Genomic DNA, 20,014 nt, shown 5'->3' on the forward strand with positions numbered 1-20,014 from the left:
TCAACCTGTGTCAATATTTATAGATTTATTACAGTTATAATAGATTTGAGTATTTAATGCTTTCAGAGTACATATCAATATGGGATAAAAAGGTAGAAAAAGTTCTTTATAACAAATTAATTGAGATAATATTATTTCTGATCAGGCCTCAAAAATGAGATAACTTCAATGCAAATTTAGCATTGCGCTTTTTTATTGTTATTATTAAAAAGGACAAATTTATTGTTATTTTATTTAAAAAAAATCTAATTTATTAAATTTAAAGATAAATTTGTATCTTCCTATAGCATAATTAATTTAAAATTACATGAATCAGCCTTTCATAAATAAATATTTACAGACTATTGTCTAAAATGTTTCAGTATAGATAGAAATATGATGTATAGGTAGTACTTATTAAGCTCTCTTCAGAAAGAAAGCTGAACCTTGATGTTACAGTAAGTGACAAGCTGCCTCCTTTAGAGTGATGAAGCGCTCTACAACGGATAATCTGGCATGGTAGAGCAAATGAGATAGGGCAGACCGGCACTTATAACAATTTAAGCAAATGCAAGTCAAAGCATTTTTAAACTTGCATTCACATTTAGTTCCACGCATATATTTTTGTTGGTGCTATAAGTGCATTGCGTATTTTGAAACAAACTCACGAGATTTAATTTAGCTAGATAAAAGATTGAAACCTGCAGGTGCAACATGACCATAGCAAACCCCTGCTCATTTTACAAACTTTGTGCATTAAATAAAAATGTTACTAAATACATGTAATATCATTTTTCTGAAGATGCTTACATTTATATTCCCATCCATCTTGATCATTTTAAGTTTCTCAGATTTGAGTCTAGCTTTCATTTTGTGACTGAAAGGGTGTTTATTGAAGTCGTTCTCTTATTGGCCAATGTCCTGGATGATGCTTTAGAGTTGGTGACTCAAGCACATCAAATTTTAACTGGCAGATCAATCTAGACAAATACATATATACAGTACTATATATTTTTTTTACGTTTCCATGATTTTTTAGGCAAAGAAGAATCTCAAATTCATACATTATGCTTTCTAGATTAATTGATGGCTGACAGTGGAAATAAAACTCCAATGATTTGTTCTATAGAATAGATTTCTCATTAGATATTTTTTTTTCTTTCTTTTAAAGTAGAGGTTGGTAGAAAGTATACCCATTTCTGTAATGTAATACATAAAATAGGTATTTGGTTGGGGGGGCGGAGCCTGGTAGCAACCATGTTGGTCGCATAATTCCGGAGCTCCGCATGTAAAGTCTCTAAATCACTGCCCGGAGCTGCTTATCTTCCTTCTATACTTGACACAACTCAGCAGCTAGAACGAGGAATACCGCCTGACCACTTAGATGTCTTTTATGGCGTAGCATCCCATCGGAAAAGGTTGTACCAAAGTAACTCCATTAACAGCCTATACGCACTGCGGGCGCCATCCTGCCATATCGCACATAAGGCCATGATGACTGCATCTATGGCCGCATAGCTTACATCGAAGTCTGACACTCAGAATCGGACTGAATATCACGGACCTAGAGGGCGATAACCCAGGAGTTGGAGGAAGCATAGCGGAGGCTCTTAATACCCGGCCACTCTCACTTTACAACAATGGAGCCAAGGTGAGGCCCTCCATTGTAGTACGCCTACAGCAGCACACCCACTGCAACGCTGCTTGAAAAGGCGCATATAGCACTCAGCACAAGCGGGGACCCTGGATGGGTATTGAGGGCCATAATTTGGTGACTGGTCATAGGAGAGGCCCAGCATAAAGTACACAGCCACAGCCACGTGGAGGTCAGTTAACACTTTATCGAGCGGCACACAGCATAGCAGCATAGCGTATCAGCGGACACCTGTGCACCACTGACTCCCATCTTTAGTTACTTGATTAATATTTTGGGGGCACAGGGATCAGACAGGCATAATTATCCCTATCATAGACCAACACCATTTATTGTGATATCTGGAGCATCGTGAAAGATCTTTATATGGCGTCTAGACGACCGGCCAAAGCTAATAAAACAGCTAATCCACCAACCAGCAAGACACACACCATGCCCTCATACTTTGCCGCAGAACAGTCGCCCATGGCCAGCTCCAGCTGCAAAACTAAACCCTCTCCTAGTCTGCAACCCCAATGGCCTGTGGATGCTCCTTTGACAGAAGAATCCACTTCAATCCCTGCTGCACGTTTCTCACATTTTGCATCAAAGCAGGAGATATCAGATATCTTTAGAACCTGCCTCAGAGAAGAGCTCACAGAACTCAAACAAGAATTGCAATCTATGAGCTCTAGAGTTGACATGTTGGAGGCTAATACTGAAGAAATCAGGGAAGAAATCATTCGCATTGACAATAGCTTCTCTACACAACAAGACACTATTGACGCACTAATGGATAAAATAGATGACTTGGAAAATAGGAGCAGGAGAAAAAAATTGCGATTAAGAGGTGTTTCTGAATCTATTTTGCCTAGGGATTTCCCAGAATAACTACAAGCCTTCTTCTCTACCCTAAAAGAATCATCGTACAAGGAGAATATCCTCTGGGTAAGGGCACATAGGGCCCTCCAGCCTAAGCCACCAGAAACAGCCCCACCTAGAGACATTATCATTAGATTTAAGAATTTCCTGGAAAAGGAAATGCTACTCAACCAATCCAAAAGACAACAAACTGTGAGATTCCGGGGAAATGTCATACCAATATATCAAGATCTCTCCACGAGAACAGCGCCGATAGGAATTCACACCACTGACCACTACTCCACAACAAGAGGATCCTCTAGAGATGGGGTTTTCCTGTCCACCTCATGGTCATACAGGATAACAGAAGATTTATATGCAACAAACCTGAGGATATGAGCGCCTTCAGCAAAGACCTAGGAATAGACCACCCAACGGACTTGACAACGCTATCTATGGAACAACAGAAGACTTCCAAAAGGCTGAACACTAGCACCGCAAAATGGCAAACAAATATACCCCGACGAAATAAAACACCACCAAAAGCGGACAAGCCTGAACAGAGCCAACCGTCACCAAGATCTAACCACTCTTCTGACTCTGAAGAGGAGTAAAAGAAACAGAATTATATACTTTTCTGGTCCGCTTTCCTGAACCCTGTCTGACTCCGCAGATCGATGGCCACCTGATATACCACTGACCTGGGTCGCAGTAAGTAACTGTACCACACGAGGTACCATACCTGTACCCATTACATATGATACGTCACCTTTTATTACCTTATTGTGTATTATGTTAGACCAATTACAGACTGTTCCCGTAGTACAGCTAGTACTTACCCCGGGACAATTATAATTATACCCTATCCTTAGTGTAGGATAGAAAAGAACCACAACAACTGAGACTTTACTTTTGAATTCTCCCCCCCAAATATTGTATCTCTTTTTATGTCTGTTCTCAGACTCAGAGATAAGTTTGTATTTGTATTTACTTTGTTATTGTTTTTCGTTGCAAAGTGTGTTATTTATGTTTGTATGCAAAGATACGTTGTTTGTTTATACAGTTCATACTGTTTATACAAGAATAATGCATGTTCAGACCATATAAGTGCATGGGGGACTCTTATCTTTTCCCATACAACCAACGCATACCTGACAAGCTTAGACTCATCTATTTCCAGCTGGCAACCTCATCTAGGTAATGTCTTGTCACACTCCTAACACAACACAAGATCTCTAACTCTCATATCCCAAAACACCAAGGGCCTTAATTCCCAGTGTAAATGTTCTAAAGCTCTCTCAGATTTTTCAAAAAGAAAAATATACCAAAATACTTAGGACAAACATACACACAACATTACCACAGCACAGGTCCTTCTAAAAAAATGTGGCATAAGTATTTTGATGAGACGAAACATACCTTTTACACTACTAACAAAAGAGACTGATAATGATGGCCGATTTTTGGGGCTGGTGGGACTTTTATATGGTAAACCGGTTGCACTCATTAACATTTATGCCCTTAAAAGTAACCAAAAAAAACTTTTTTTTTTAATTATTCAAAGGCATATTAGACATTTCAAAAGACCCCATTTATATAGGAGGGGACTTCAACCTACACTTTCAACCGCATTTAGACAGCAACAACCCCCACTCCAAACCCAACATGAAATTCCATACATACTTTTGGAAACAGCTTAAACTTTACAAATTATATGATATTTAGAGATGTCAACATCCCACTACCAGGGACTATACGTTTTACTCACATCCAAACAAGTCATACAGTCGCATTGATTATTTTCTCACTAATCAAATAGGCCTTTCCCAGGTGAAAAAATGCCTAATATCCCCCACAGCCTGGTCAGACCATTCTGCAGTGTCACTACAAATCACTTGGCCAGAACATCCACTATGACATTCCTTTGGAAGTTGGATGACACATTACTCAGTAAGGTAGAAACAATTGACAAAATAGGTATTTGGTTGGCTAGACCCAAATAAGTGTACAGTACTGGGACAATGGATGCAGTAAGCAATGAAAGGTACATCATCTGGATACTAAATACCACCAGCCCAAATTCAATTAATGCAGCTGAAGTGCCATTCAGATGTTTAAGCTCAACAAAGTATTTTTATTTTGTTATTATCAGGTATTTGTAGAGTGCCAACAGATTCGGCAGCGCTATAAACATAGGCAGGATACAAGATAACATTTATAGGGATCAAATGGGTAGAGGGCCCTGTCGAGAGTTGTACTGTTGTAGTCGGCTCTTATGAAGGTGATCTACAAACAGCTGGGCTCATAGGCTTACATTTTAAGGGGTTCAAGGGGAAAGCAATGGAGTTAGGAAAGGTTAGTGTAGGTTGTATGCATCTCTGAATAGTAGAGTCTTTAGGGAATGCTTGAAGCTGTTAAAACTAGGGGAGAGTCTTGTGGAGTGAGGCAGGGAGTTCCACAAGATGGGAGCCAGTCTGGAGAAGTCCTGTAAACGGGAATGTGAGGAAGTAACAAGAGAGGAGGAGATTGTGAGCAGAGTGAAGGGAACGGGAGGGAGAGTATCTGGAGATAAGGTCTGAAATGTAGGAGGGAGCAGTGCAGTTGAGGATTTTGTGTTTAATCCTGGAGGCAAGAGGAAGCCAGTGAAGGGATTGGCAGAGAGGTGCAGCAGATGAAGAGTGACGTGTAAGGAAGATGAGCCTGGCAGAGGCATTCATTATGGATTGTAAAGGAGCTAGGCGGCAGCTAGGGAAACCAGAGAGGACGGAGTTGCAGTAGTCGAGGTGGAAAAGGATGAGAGAGTGGATTAAAATCTTAGTTGTGTCTTGTGTAAGGAAATGTCTAATTTTAGAGATGTTTTGAAGGTGGAAGCGGCAGACTTTAGCCAAGGACTGAATGTGAGGAGTGAAAGAAAGGTCTGCATCAAGTGTGACCCCCAGATATCGGGCATGCGGGGTAAGGGTAATGATGGAGTTATCAACAGTTATAGAGAAGAGAGATTTAGCTTAAGGTAATGAGAGGACATCCAAGATGAGATATGAGAAAGACAGTTAGTGACATGGGTTAGCAAGGAAAGAGATAGGTCTTGTGCAGAAAGGTAGATTTAGGTGTCATTGGCATACACACAATATTGAAACCCATGGGGCTTTATTAAGGAACCTAATGATGATGTGTAGATTGAAAATAGAAGGGGCCCGAGGACAGAGCCTTGAGGTACCCCAACAGAAAGTGGTAAAGGGGCAGAGGATGATCCAGAGAAGGTTACACTAAAGGTACGGTTAGATAGATAGGAAGAGAACCACGAGAGAGCTGTGTCGAAAATGCCGAAGAATTGGAGGGTTTGGAGCAAAAGAGGGTGGTCGACATTATCAAAGGCTGCAGACAGATTAAGGAGGATAAGTAGATAGGAGTGGCCTTTGTATTTTGCTGTAAGTAGAATGTTGGTAACCTTAACAATTGCTGTCTCTGTGGAATGATGAGGATGTAATCCAGATTGCAGTGGGTCAAGGAGGGAGTTTAGCGTAAGGAAATGCATATACTAGCATTTCAAGGAGCTTTGAGGCAAGAGGGAGTAGGGTGGGAGTGTAGCCAAAGTGCCTAGCCTACATAACCTACCGGAGGCTGGGGTACCGGTGAATAAATGAAAATGAAATAATAATATAAAAATATAAATCTCCTTATAATGCACTACTTTATTATATATAGTTATACAATGTAAAAAAACATGGATCCATGTTATTTCAATAAAACACTAGTTACAGTGGCAAAAATCTTTTGTGAAAAGTACAGTCAATATGGCATTGATCAACTTTAAGCAATCTTAAACAGTTATAAACATTCAATACAGTTTAGCAATAGTAATTTGTACTTAAGTGTCCATCACTATGCGCTCACTCAGATGTGATATGTGCTATCCCTTATATATACACACGCACTTGTAATGATCGTTCTAAAAGTTGGAGGTTTTGCCTAATGGTGATACTGTATTCTACAGAAAGGATACTGCTTTTGTATACCCTGATGAAAAAAATAATACAAATTTAAAATTAAATCTGTGTCCCACAATTTAAATTGAATCTGTATCCAGCAATAAAAATATATGTAAAAAATATATATGTGATTAAACACTCCTGTGACCAGTGATAAAAATGGGGGGGGGGGGGCTACTGTGTCCAGTGAAAATATGTGGATAATTGTGCTCAAAAAGCGTCAATAGAGTGACATCACTCCTTGTGTTATTGAAATCATAGTGAAAAAACAAGTGATAAAAAAGTAGAAAAATTGTAAAAAAAAATGTGTGCAGAATTTAGACTTTCAATCCTTAGATTGGAAATATGTTGTGAGTAAAATTCTTAATGTTGTGAGCTCATTTGGTGTTCAGCTTTCTTGGAAGATATAGAGTTCTCTGATGGATCCTTCCCTGAACTGTTTGCATGGGGATGAAAGTACTTCCTGGTTACATATTCTATTATTGTACACCACCTCACAAGAGGGAGTAGGGAAAAAGGGGCGGTAGTTGGATGGGGAGGTTGGATCGAGAGAAGGTTTTTTGAGGATAGGTGTGACCAGTGCATGTATTAGAGATGAGGGAAATATACCAGTGCTGAGGAAGTGGTTGAAGATGTGTGTGAGTATAGGTGTAATGGTAGAGGAGAGGGAGGGAAGTAGCTGTGAGGGGATGGGGTCGAGTGGACAGGTAGTGAGGTGGGAGGACATTATAAGGGCAGAAACTCTTCCTCTGTAACAGGGACAAAATAGCTAAATTTATGGCTATTTGGGTTTTGGATGATTGTGAGCTTTTGAGGGGGTGGGAGATTGGAAATTGAGGGCTGTAATGCTGTAATGTTGAGAGCTGATTTAATTTCTGATGGAGTAAATTTTCTTATTGAAGTGGCTGGCAAAATCTTGAGCTGAGAGAGAAGTTGTATTAGTAAATGGCACAGTAGCTGGAACAAGAGGTGTGTCAAATCTGGAACAAATAAGCTTAGCCTATAACAAGGTCAGCTTGAGATGCTTATATAAGTCAAGTACAGTAAATGGAAAACAGGTAGCTGGAATAAGATGTACAGCAAGGATGGAGTAAGCTGTTTCTGTTTGCTATTTAAGCGTTAAGCAGTTTCTAATGAAAATACTAAAATAGAACTTGAAGTGTCGTACACAAAATTCAGGGCAGTGAGAGATTAAATTGCAGCAGCTTCTTGTGATCAAGTGGAGTCATGCAAGGTATTCAGTCATGATCAAAATCAGGTCAAGATGAAGCATTAAAAGTCAGCAGAAATTATTATCACACCCAAATCAAAGACAGATTGACACAACACAAAGCTTAGAGTTGTGGAACAAATAAATATTTAAAGACCATGACAAGTTATTATTTGGTCAATAGTACAATCACTGCACAAAGCAAAAAACTGGCATGCGCTTCATATTCATAGAACATGCAGATCTGAAAAATATGGCATGACAGAAAGCAGTTTCTCCAGAGTACTGCTCATCCCAGTCATCAGCAAATGTGGGGTGCAGGCTGTAGAGTAACTCTTCTCTCTTGATTAATATTTTGGGACTATTTCTGGTTCTAAAGACATAGTACTCCCATAATCTAACTGATGTACCTACTGAAGCATTTCATTCTCTGATCAGACCCCTGGCATAACAGTCATTCTCATACCCACATAAGGTTTCAGACAGACCCCTAGCCTAGCAGCCATTTTCAACCACATATCCACAAACCCACATAACCACATAATACATCAGATAATTTATCATATTGGTGCAAGTGTTACTGTCGAGTAAACCTTACCATTACTCTTGCCATAACTCAGCCCTCAATTAGAATTAACTCTGACAATTAGTAAAACCAAAAAACAATTAACCCTAACTGTGATTTGCCTCCATTTACTATTAAAGAGACAGTAAAGTCAAATTTAAACTTTCATAATTTGGAAAGAGCATGTAATTATAAACAACTTTCCAATTTATTTATTTTATCTAATAACTTTTTGGTATCCTTTGTTGAAAAGCATACCTAGGTAGACTCAAGAGCTGCAATGCACTACTAGTAGCTAGTTTGTGATATTTGGCTGCACGTATATGTCTCATGTCATTGGCTAACACACCATATTCATCAAGCTCCCAGTAGTGCATTGCTGCTGCTGCTTCAACATAGGATACTGAGAAAATGAAGCAAATTTGATAAAAGTAAATAGGAAAGTTGCTAAAAACGACATGCTCTATCTGAATTATGAAAGATAAAAGTGTGTTTCTTTCCCTTTTAATTAAATTTAAGCTACCTGCACCAGACTCAAATCATAGTAAAAACACTTGTTTGCACAGGCCCCATTATGCACCCCCTAATCCAATACCCCTCATCAACCAAGGGAACCCCATATTTGACCTCCCACTCCAATGCTTGCCCCAACACCCAATGTACACTTCCTGCAACTCACATGGCACTCATAATAACCATGGACATAAACAATTAAGGACTACCTCTACAAGTCTGATAAACCACTAAAATGTCACTCTAAAATAAGAAGATTCTACCATAATCCCTGTCCTATCATTCTTTAATTCTTGCCATTGGTCAATTCTTAGTCTGGAGTTCTATAATTTTTTTCTTTTATGTGAATTTTAGCATTTGGTAGGGGGTCAATATACATATACTTAAGCATTGGAGAGACTGTTATGGGGAGGTCTATTAAGTGTTGTGGGGTATTGTAGGTTGTACAGTGAATGTGCCAGGATGTAAGGGAATGTATTTCAGTGTGCATAGTGGGCTAAGGAAGGTTAAAGGGGCAGTAAACCTAGAAAATAATGTTATATAATTCTGCACATAGTGCAGAATTATATAACATTTTATTAGTGCTAGCTTTATGTAACATAATATTGCCGCTGGAATTTTTATTAAAAAAGAGGGTTTTTCAGACCGGCCCTCTGTGCTCTACTGAGCGGGTCTGATTTTCCCTCTGAGCGCATCTGGGCAGCTGTCTAGTCACAGCCCGGCCCGATCGCGCCATAACACTCAATGTAGCTCACTCCTGCTCTGTCTGACAGCAGGAGTGAGCTACATTGAGTGTAATGGCGTGATCGGGCCGTTATACAGTGGGGCAAAAAAGTATTTAGTCTGCCACCAATTGTGCAAGTTCTCCCACTTAAGAAGATGAGAGAAGCCTGTAATTTTCATCATAGGTATACCTCAACTATGAGAGACAAAATGTGGAAACAAATCCAGACAATCACATTGTCTGATTTGAAAAGAATTTATTTGCATATTATGGTGGAAAATAAGTATTTGGTCACCTACAAACAAGCAAGATTTCTGGCTCTCACAGACCTGTATCTTCTTCTTTAAGAGGCTCCTCTGTCCTCCACTCATTACCTGTATTAATGGCACCTGTTTGAACTTATCAGTATAAAAGACACCTGCCCACAACCTCAAACAGTCACACTCCAAACTCCACTATGGTGAAGACCAAAGAGCTGTCGAAGGACACCAGAAACAAAATTGTAGACCTGCACCAGGCTGGGAAGACTGAATCTGCAATAGGCAAACAGCTTGGTGTGAAGAAATCAACTGTGGGAGCAATAATTAGAAAATGGAAGACATACAATACCACTGATAATCTCCCTCAATCTGGGGCTCCACGCAAGATCTCACCCCGTGGGGTCAAAATGATCATAAGAACGGTGAGCAAACATCCCAGAACCACACAAGGGGACCTAGTGAATGACCTGCAGAGAGCTGGGACCAACATAACAAAGGCTACCATCAGTAACACACTATGCTGCCAGGGACTCCGATCCTGCAGTGCCAGACGTGTCCCCTTGCTTAAGCCAGTACATGTCCGGGCCCGTCTGAAGTATGCTAGAGAGCATTTGGATGATCCAGAAGTGGATTGGGAGAATGTCGTATGGTCAGATGAAACCAAAGTAGAACTGTTTGGTAGAAACACAACTCGCCGTGTTTGGAGGAGAGAGAATGCTGAGTTGCAACCAAAGAACACCATACCTACTGTGAAGCATTGGGGTGGCAACATCATGCTTTGGGACTGTTTCTCTGCAAAGGGAACAGGACGACTGATCCGTGTACATGAAAGAATGAATGGGACCATATATCGTGAGATTTTGAGTGCAAACCTCCTTCCATCAGCAAGGGTATTGAAGATGAAACGTGGCTGGGTCTTTCAGCATGACAATGATCCCAAACACACCGCCTGGGCAACGAAGGAGTGGCTTCGTAAGAAGCATTTCAAGGTCCTGGAGTGGCCTAGCCAGTCTCCAGATCTCAACCCCATATAAAACCTTTGGAGGGAGTTGAAAGTCTGTGTTACCCAGCAACAGCCCCAAAACATCACTGCTCTAGAGGAGATCTGCATGCAAGAATGGGCCAACATACCAGCAACAGTGTGTGACAACATTGTGAAGACTTACAGAAAACGTTTGAGCTCTGTAATTGCCAACAAAGGATATATAACAAAGTATTGAGATGAACTTTTGATATTGACCAAATACTTATTTTCCACCATAATTTGCAAATAAATTCTTTCCAAATCAGACAATGTGATTGTCTGGATTTGTTTCCACATTTTGTCTCTCATAGTTGAGGTATACCTATGATGAAAATTACAGGCCTCTCTCATCTTCTTAAGTGGGAAAACTTGCACACTTGGTGGCTGACTAAATACTTTTTTGCCCCACTGTACATATGCACTTTTCCTTTATTTTCCCCATGTCTAAATAACTTTACATATGAAAATATCTATGTAGTATTAAACTATTTAAATAATTGAATATAAAGATATAATGTATTATATATATTGAATATATGGCCACAGAAAAAATACAATAATGAGTCCTAGTGCAACAAAGGACAGCCTTTCAGGGATATTTATCAAAGCCTCAACTATGCTGCATTCGCCGGCACCAATATGCTCGCCTAACATCACGGCCGCGGACCTGAATTAGATCTCCATATTTATAATAAAAGTTGTGCACCAAGTATGGGGCAGTTATTGATCTCGCTGCTATTCGGCTTTTTACCAACTTTATTTATACCCTATCACTAAACGCCGCCACTATACAAATTTTTTTAACCCCTATCCCACCACTCCCAGACCCTGCCGCAACCTAAATAAAAATTTTAACCCCTATTCTTCCGCTCCCGGACCCCGCCGCCACTAAATAAAGTTATTAACCCCTATCCCGCCGCTCCCAGACCCCGCCGCCACTAAATAAAGTTATTACCCCTAAACCTCTGGCCTCCCACATCACTACCATTAAATAAACCTATTAACCCCTAAACTATCAGACCCCACATTTCCATAAACTAAATTAAGGTATTAACACCTAAACTTAACAACCCACTAACTTTACATTAAAATTACAACATCCCTATCTTATAATAAATTAAAACTTACCTTAGAATTAAAATAAACTATATTAAACTAATAATTAACCTACCCTAATTATTATACTAAAATTACATTAAACTAGCAATTAAATTAACTATATTACATATTAAAAAACCATAACCCTACTCAAATTATTTGTCTACTATTAAAAATTACTAAATTACAAAAAAAAAAATACGCTGTTACAAACCCCCCCCCCCACTAAATTACAAAAACAAACAAACCACAGTATCAAAAATAAAAACGAATTACACCTAATCTAATAGCCCTATCAAAATAAAAAAGCCCCTCCCAAAATAAAAAAATCCATAGCCTACAATAAACTACCAAAGGCCCTTAACAGGGCCTTTTGCGGGGCATTGCCCCAAAGAAATCAGCTCTTTTACCTGTAAAAAAAAAATACAAACACCCCCCAACAGTAAAACCCACCACCCACCCAACCAACCCCCCCAAATAAAAAGCCTATCTAAAAAACCTAAGCATCCTATTGCCCTGAACAGGGCATTTGTGTGGGCATTGCCCTTAAAAGGGCATTTAGCTCTTTTACCTGCCCAGACCCTACTCTAAAAATAAAACCCACCCAAAAAACCCTTAAATAAACCTAACACTAACCCCCAACGATCCACTTACAGTTTTTGAAGTTCCGCTTGAAGTATCCATCCAGCTGGCAAGAAGTCTTCATTTTTTGCGGCAAGAAGTTTTCATCCGGGCGGCCTCTTCCATCTTCATCCATCCGGTGAAGTCTTCATCCATGCGGCCTCTTCTATCTTCATCCATCCTACGCGGAGCTGGTCTATCCTGAAGACATCCGGCGAGGAGATCCTCTTCAATACGGTCACCGCAGCTCTAATCATGTTGGCTGATTGGAACCTTTCAGCCAATAGGAATGCAAGGGACGCCATCTTGGATGACGTCATTTGCATTCAAGTTCCAGTTTACGGCGGCGACCATAAGAGGAGCTCCGTGACGGATGTCTTCAGGATAGACCCGCTCCGCGCCGGATGGATGAAAATAGAAGAGGCCGCATGGATGAAGACTTCTTGCCGGCTGGATGGATCCTTCAAGCAGAACTTCAAAAACTGTAAGTGGATCGTCGGGGGTTAGTGATAGGTTTATTTAAGGTTTTTTGGGTAGGTTTGATTTTTAGAGTAGGGTCTGGGCAGGTGAAAGAGCTAAATGCCCTTTTAAGGGCAATTCCAATACAAATGCCCTTTTCAGGGCAATAGGTTTTTTAGATAGGCTTTTTATTTGGGGGGGTTGGTTTGGTGGGTGGTGGGTTTTACTGTTGAGGGGTGTTTGTATTTTTTTTTACAGGTAAAAGAGCTGATTTCTTTTCGGGGCAATGCCCCGCAAAAGGCCCTTTTAAGGGCCATTGGTAGTTTATTGTAGGCTAGGTTTTTTTTTATTTTGGGGGGGGCTTTTTATTTTGATAGGGCTATTAGATTAGTTGTAATTCATTTTTATTTTTGATACTGTGGTTAGTGTTTTTCATAATTTAGTGGGGGGTTTTTGTAACTTAGCGTTTATTTTTTTTGTAATTTAGTAATTTTTAATAGTAGATTTAAATAATTTGAGTAGGGTTAGGGATTTTTAATATGTAATATAGTTAATTTAATTGCTAGTTTAATGTAATTTTAGTATAATAGTTAGGGTAGGTTAATTAATAGTTTAATATAGTTTATTTTAATTCTACTAGTAAGTTTTAATTTATTATAAGATAAGGATTTTGTAATTTTAATTTAAAGTTAGTGGGTTGTTAGGTTTAGGGGTTAATAGCTTAATTTAGTTTATGGCGATGTGGGGGGCTGGCGGTTTAGGGGTTAATAGGCTTAGTTAATGGTAGTGATGTGGGAGGCCAGAGGTTTAGAAGTTAATATCTTTGTTTAGGTTGCAGCGGGGTCCGGGAGCGGCCGGATAGGGGTTAATAACTTTATTTAGGTTGCAGCGGGGTCCGGGAGCGGCGGGATAGGGGTTAATACTTTTATTTAGTTATGCCAGTATCGGGGAGCGGCGGGATAGGGGTTAATAACATTATGTAGGTTGCGGCAATGTCGGGAGGCAGATTAGGGGTGTTTAGACTTGGGGCTTATGTTAGGGTGTTAGGTGTAAGCGTTACTGGTTTTCTACCATAGACATCAATGGCAGCATCGAACATGAGCATTCGCTGCATTCAGACTCCCATTGATTCCTATGGCATCCACGGCCTCCAGGGTGGCGGATTTAAAACCAGGTACGCTGGGCCGGAATAGCCGCAAGCTTACCGGTTAACTATTTGATAACTTTGAAAAAGTGTCAAATAGTGCCGAATGTGTGTTCGAAACATCTGTAATGACGTAAGCATCGATCTGTGTCGGATTAAGACTGGCGGATTGTATCTTACATCACAGATTTCAACTTTTGCTGGTCTGTAGGCTTTGATAACTAGGTCGAATCAAGCTCGCCACAATAACGCTGCGGAATTCCAGCGTATTTGCGGTTGACGTCATCTTATCTTAGGGGGCGTGTAATTTGAGTATGTCATAGAGGAGGGCGTGTTTTATAGTTCATCGTAACGCCCGCTCTACCAACTTATTATCGAGTGTCATCAAAGGCATTATGCATTAGCTCTATGCTTCTATGGATGCGTTCTCCAAAAAATGAAATCATAACTATATTCACATTTGTAGATCATTAGATTCGATAATAGAGACATATTAATCTACACACCTAAAGATCTACTTAGGTTCACAGTGATCTCATAGTCAAGGCATTTGAGAATATTTGACACTATTAATCTTGATCATTTGGAGTTAGGGACCAATGGTCTAATATCCCTATTGAATGATATCAAAGTTTATTGTAAATAGTAATGTTTGATTAGGTATTGATTTATATGTACTTATGTGTCTGCTATTTATTAACTCTCTGTTCCATTGTGAAAGTATGTATCATATTAATTAAGAATAAAATAGAGAAAAAAGGAGGAACCCAGTCTCTATATATCAACAATATATGTAAAGTTCAATGCACTCTAAAACATATGCAATATGTGCAAAATCCTCTAAAACCTCTGCAGAGGCCAGTGGGAGGTATGGAGTAACTCACCAATTCACAGGGGTTTGTCCGCCATGAAACAATCAGCTCCAGCAGTCTGTTCCGCCGACCTCAGCTGTGAACGAAGCGGGATTACCTTCTCACTCACTTAAACTTGTTCCAGCTCACAGGTTTTTTCCGGCTAGCCCCACGGTGAGTACATCCAATACCTCACGTCGCTCCAACGTCACTGTCATGCGAATCAAGCTCCAGCTGATGTAAGCGTGTACATATGCTCCAAACAAACAAACCCTTGCAACAGCCGGAATAGTCAGAAGGACTGGATAAGAAGCGAAGATGCAAGAAAAGGAATCCGACTATTCCGTAAAAGCAATCCTTTATTGCGTCCACAAAGTTAAAAACATAAGAGAAACAGAATGTGCTGTGTTTCTCTTATGTTTTTAACTTCATATTAATTAAGGCCTTAATTGTACATCTGTGCTTGTTCTGTTACATTCGTATCTGATTGGTGTTTGTTCATTTAAATAATACTCCGTTGGCTGTATAGCATCATATGCCTGAAGAATTGGCGCAGAGGTCACCGAGAAACGCGTTGCAGTTTGGTGTTACTATATTGTAGTATTTTATTTGTTTCTTTTTTTTAAAATATAAATTTTTATTATACATATCAAGCATATGGAGTCTTTTTTAACCAAGCGCTAATTTGTATCATCTCAACAGCCTGATATAGTGATCTGGGTCACTACTAACAGTCCAGCCTGTGTGTAGTGCACTTGTTAAGTGCTATTCGGAATGTGAGTACCCTAGGCTTCTGTGGGAACTGTTATCTTGGGGGCCACACTATCTTTGGTTTATCTGCACTAGGTGGCACCCTTTTCTATTTTGCTTTATTCTAGATTATCCGTGCCTTGTTTGGTAACTGAAATGAGCAGCCTGCAACACAGTGCAATGCTCTGGGAACACTGGGATTTCTCAGCTTGTTCTCCTGGGCATATCTCTGCCTTTGGGATATGTAAGTATCCTTTGTTCTATCTTTCTTAAATACATATATATCGGTATTGGCTAGACTAGGAGACACCCTTCTTGTCTCTTTTTTTGTTGCAGTTTCAATATTAAGCTCCAAGTGCACTTTTTGAACTCACACGTGGACTACTTTCTGGATAACCTTGGAGTTATTAGTGAGGAACAGGGTGTAAAGTTCCATCAAGACATTAAGGACATATAAAGGAGGTACCAAGAACACTGGGATATCAGCATGATGGCCGATCACTGCTGGATGATTTACAAAGATGCACCTTAAACTTTACACAAATGTCGTACCACAAAAAGCAGTTCTGTATTTAAAAAAAAAAACACAAGATGATGAGACGAATTTGATTGTAAGTAATTATTTAATTTCTATTGTCTCCTTTTTATATGTCAAGTAACATTGATATTGGCAAAAATAAAAATGAAAATCCGTTTTGAAGAATATCTATTCATGAAATGTGTTGAATTTGTAATTTTTGCAAAAATTGTTACCTGTTTCATATAAAAATGTGACGTGAATGAAGAGTAGTTGAGTAAAATAATTCTGGTCAGGATCGACTGGAATGATTGACAAGCCCTGCTCTTGCACAATTGGTTACATAAGAACAGGAGGTGTGACTGCAATTGCTTGTGAAATGATAACTGCGGGAAATAGATGCTGCCCACTCGCTAAGGTTTTGATAAATCCGAGTCATAATATTTACAGGTTTTGAAAACGTGCTATTTTTGTACATTTACTTCCTATAGTAATACATTGCTATCCGAATTACTTGAGAGTTATCACTATGCTGTAATACCTGATGGCAAGATACATTTGCTAGTGACACATAGTTATTATTCAGTAATCCTCTCACTATCAACTGCACCTTGTATGTTATTCACTTCTTTGTGTATTTAGCCATATGCTTTATAGCACGGAATCTAAAGAGCAAATTAATACTTTATATATATATATAGCTTTACATTATGTATGAAAAAAACATGTTACAGAATAATAAATATATATATATATATATATATATATATATATATATATATATTATATATATATATATATATAAACACACACACACCTAATCTACAGTAATACTTGTTAATGATATGTTTATGGTATCAATTATGTGCAAAATAAATGTGGGGAATATTTTGTGTAATGCTTCATGAAATAATGAGTAAATTGTGACTTACAGTTTGTAATACACATTTATAACAATGAGATCAGTGAATGAAAACCCCTACAATTAAATCAGGAATGAAAAGCAAATTAATTTACCAAGGCTAAGATGATTTTATTTTATTGCTAATCATTCTTACAGTGAATATGCTAATTCAAATATTGCAATATTGCATTAATATTTTCTTAAGCTTTAAGAGTAGACAACTGTGTGAGCCAATCAAACATAGGAACACTAGAGTGGTTATCACCCATCAAGGTAATTATTTTCAAGTTGAAATAATTACTCTATCAATGTTAATGGTTTTTCAACTTCAATAAACCACTCACCTGCCGATAATCACTGCTAACCTTGTGCTCTAATGCTATTCCCTCTCTATTAGTAGGTTATAATATAGCTGTTAGAGTGGTCACTTGTCCTGAACAGCTGCTGAATTTCACTTTGTTCGTCTGTGAACCATAAAAAAATTAGTCATCTGTGTATGATTTCCTTATAACAAGCTCTTGAAGTGAAAAAAAAAATGAATTCACTTGGCTTGAATAGGGCATTTTTTAGGGCAACCATATTGAATCTACTGGTGGGCATTGTGCAGTTGTATTGTTATGTTATAACATTTGGCTAAACAAGATTGCTTTATTCTGTTTAGGTATCATGTTCTTTAATAATATGAGATAGGTTAAAAGGAATCTCTATTGATTTGTCTCTGTCAAGTCATTTTAATTTTATATATGCTGGTAAAAATAGATTTTACAGAATAAATTACAGTTGGAGCTAAATATTTAATGAAGTTATGATTTATATATTTTATAAAGAATTAAAATTAAGTGGTAAAAAAAGTGCACAAACTTAGGAATATCTTATAAAAATGATTCATAATGACTGTAAGAGAAAGGATAACATTAATTAAAGAGGAGCCAAAATATTTTGATCTTAAAGGGGCAGTAATTGCCATGTAGTAAGATGTTTTGCAGTCTTGCTATATGTGAACATATAAGGTTAGATATTTGTTTTCATTGCTTTAAAGGGCTACTAAATACAGTGACACTGAACATGTGACAAATACACACTACAAAAACAATGCAATAGCCCTTACTTTGAAATAAGCAGTAAAATATTTTCTGGCAAATGTCTGCCGCTCATATTAAAAGTTGAAAGTTAGGTATTGCATGCAACTTGAGACCTGAAGTAAAGTGTTAAGGCTACAAAAAAGTATAAAACATATGTAAAACATTAAAATAAAGTATTACACTCATATATGTGTATAAAATATAACATATATAAATATATAAATGTATAAATATATATATATATAATTGAAATAAATGTAAAAAAAGTGTTTTTCTAAAGAGGTTTGGTAAATGGCTTTTGAGCTGCACACTCACTCTGCACATACAGCTGCCAGTGTGCTATAAAATCATAACAATGTCCAAAAAGTAACTCACTGATCTTTTATCAGCATAGCAAATTATTTGTAACAACACATGATCAAAGTGCAGTACAACTGGTAGTCCAAATACACACTTTAGTAAGAAGACCCAAAAACACACATTTACAATGAAAAACTCTTTAAAAGTAGAGGCAAACGTATACAGCATCAAATAGTGTAATACAGGTACCGGCATGTGGGTGAGTGCTACTTGTTTGAAAGGACACATGGAGAATAGGTTATTGTGTGCGCAGTATTTTAAGTTCAGCTTTTTTGCACTTGTTGGGTTAGTGCGCAAGCAAAAAGCTTTCTTCGAGTGCAGTTAAGGCTCGAGCGGGAGCATTAAATAATGCTCCAGTCATTGTTGCCTTTTAACAAAGGTCTGTCAAACCTGATCCGAAAGTACGGATCAGGTCCGACAGACCTCGCTGAATGCGGAGAGCAATACTATTCAGCAATGAACCAATCAACCTGGTCATACTCGATCGGGTTGAATTGCAGTGATGTCTGTCCGCCTGCTCAGAGCAGGTTGACAGGTTATGGAGCAGCGGGCTTTTGATCGCTGCTTCATAACTGGTGTTTCTGGTGAGGCTGCAGCCTCGCCAGAAACACGGCCCTCGAGCTTCATCCGGAGCATGATAAATGGGCCCCATAATCTAGCTCTATGTCTTGCAGTAATTGTAAGATGATCGTATATGAAAAAAACCATAGCTTGGCATTATGCAGTATGAGCATGGCGGTGTGCATAATAATGTAATTAGATTTTATGCATTGTACATACGCCTGAAACAATGATAGCATGATTTGTAGGGAAGTGTATTAGGCGCTCCACACAGGCTTTTTTTAGAAGGCAGATTAGGAGTATTTCACCCACAATTTAAGAAGCAGTTTGTGGGCGTGTCCTAACTAATCCCCTTGATGAATAAAAAGGCGAGGGATGGACATAGTGGGCAAGCCTCTGATGAAGCAGTCTATTCCTACAAAACGCGTCAGGCCGCTCCCACAAACCTATGGCGGTTTTCCCTTATAAACATTTCTTAAGGAGTTTTGTTATATAATTGCATTTAGTATGTATCTTTTATACGGACCCTTCTACCTATTTTATGATACTTTGTGAGGCGTTTGGCCATTCAGATTAACTGCACACATATGCCCCTGGGACTTCCAAAGCATATCTGGACAGAATAGCAGGGAGAGGAGGAGGAGAACTCTGTCATTCCAAACAAGAAGGACTCACCCATATACGGGAACTTGTGTTACACTATTTCACGCTGTATATGTTTGTTTCTACTTTCAAAAAGGTTTTCAGTGCTATTGTATTTGAACTACCAGGTGTACTGCACTTAGATCTCTTCTGTGTGGCGCTTCTGTTTACTTGTTGGCTGTTTCTACCTACTCCAGTGCGGATTACTATGGAAGCTTTGACAAAGAGAAGACCTTAACAGTGAAACTACACCTGTTGTAATGACCT

The 20,014-nt window shown here is 38.7% G+C and overlaps 1 protein-coding gene across 1 annotated transcript in view; it reads right to left on the reverse strand.

Annotated features, from left to right (window-relative positions):
• Window positions 1–20,014, reverse strand: part of USH2A (usherin) — a 2,188,359-nt gene that overhangs the window by 281,395 nt on the left and 1,886,950 nt on the right. Inside the window, exon 73 of the mRNA XM_053712759.1 lies at window positions 2,065–2,250. Coding sequence (XP_053568734.1) covers window positions 2,065–2,250 — 186 coding nt within the window. The remainder of the gene's footprint in view (window positions 1–2,064; window positions 2,251–20,014) is intronic.

This window comes from Bombina bombina, chromosome 4 (genome assembly GCF_027579735.1).
Source record: "Bombina bombina isolate aBomBom1 chromosome 4, aBomBom1.pri, whole genome shotgun sequence".
Taxonomy (NCBI): Eukaryota; Metazoa; Chordata; class Amphibia; order Anura; family Bombinatoridae; genus Bombina; species Bombina bombina.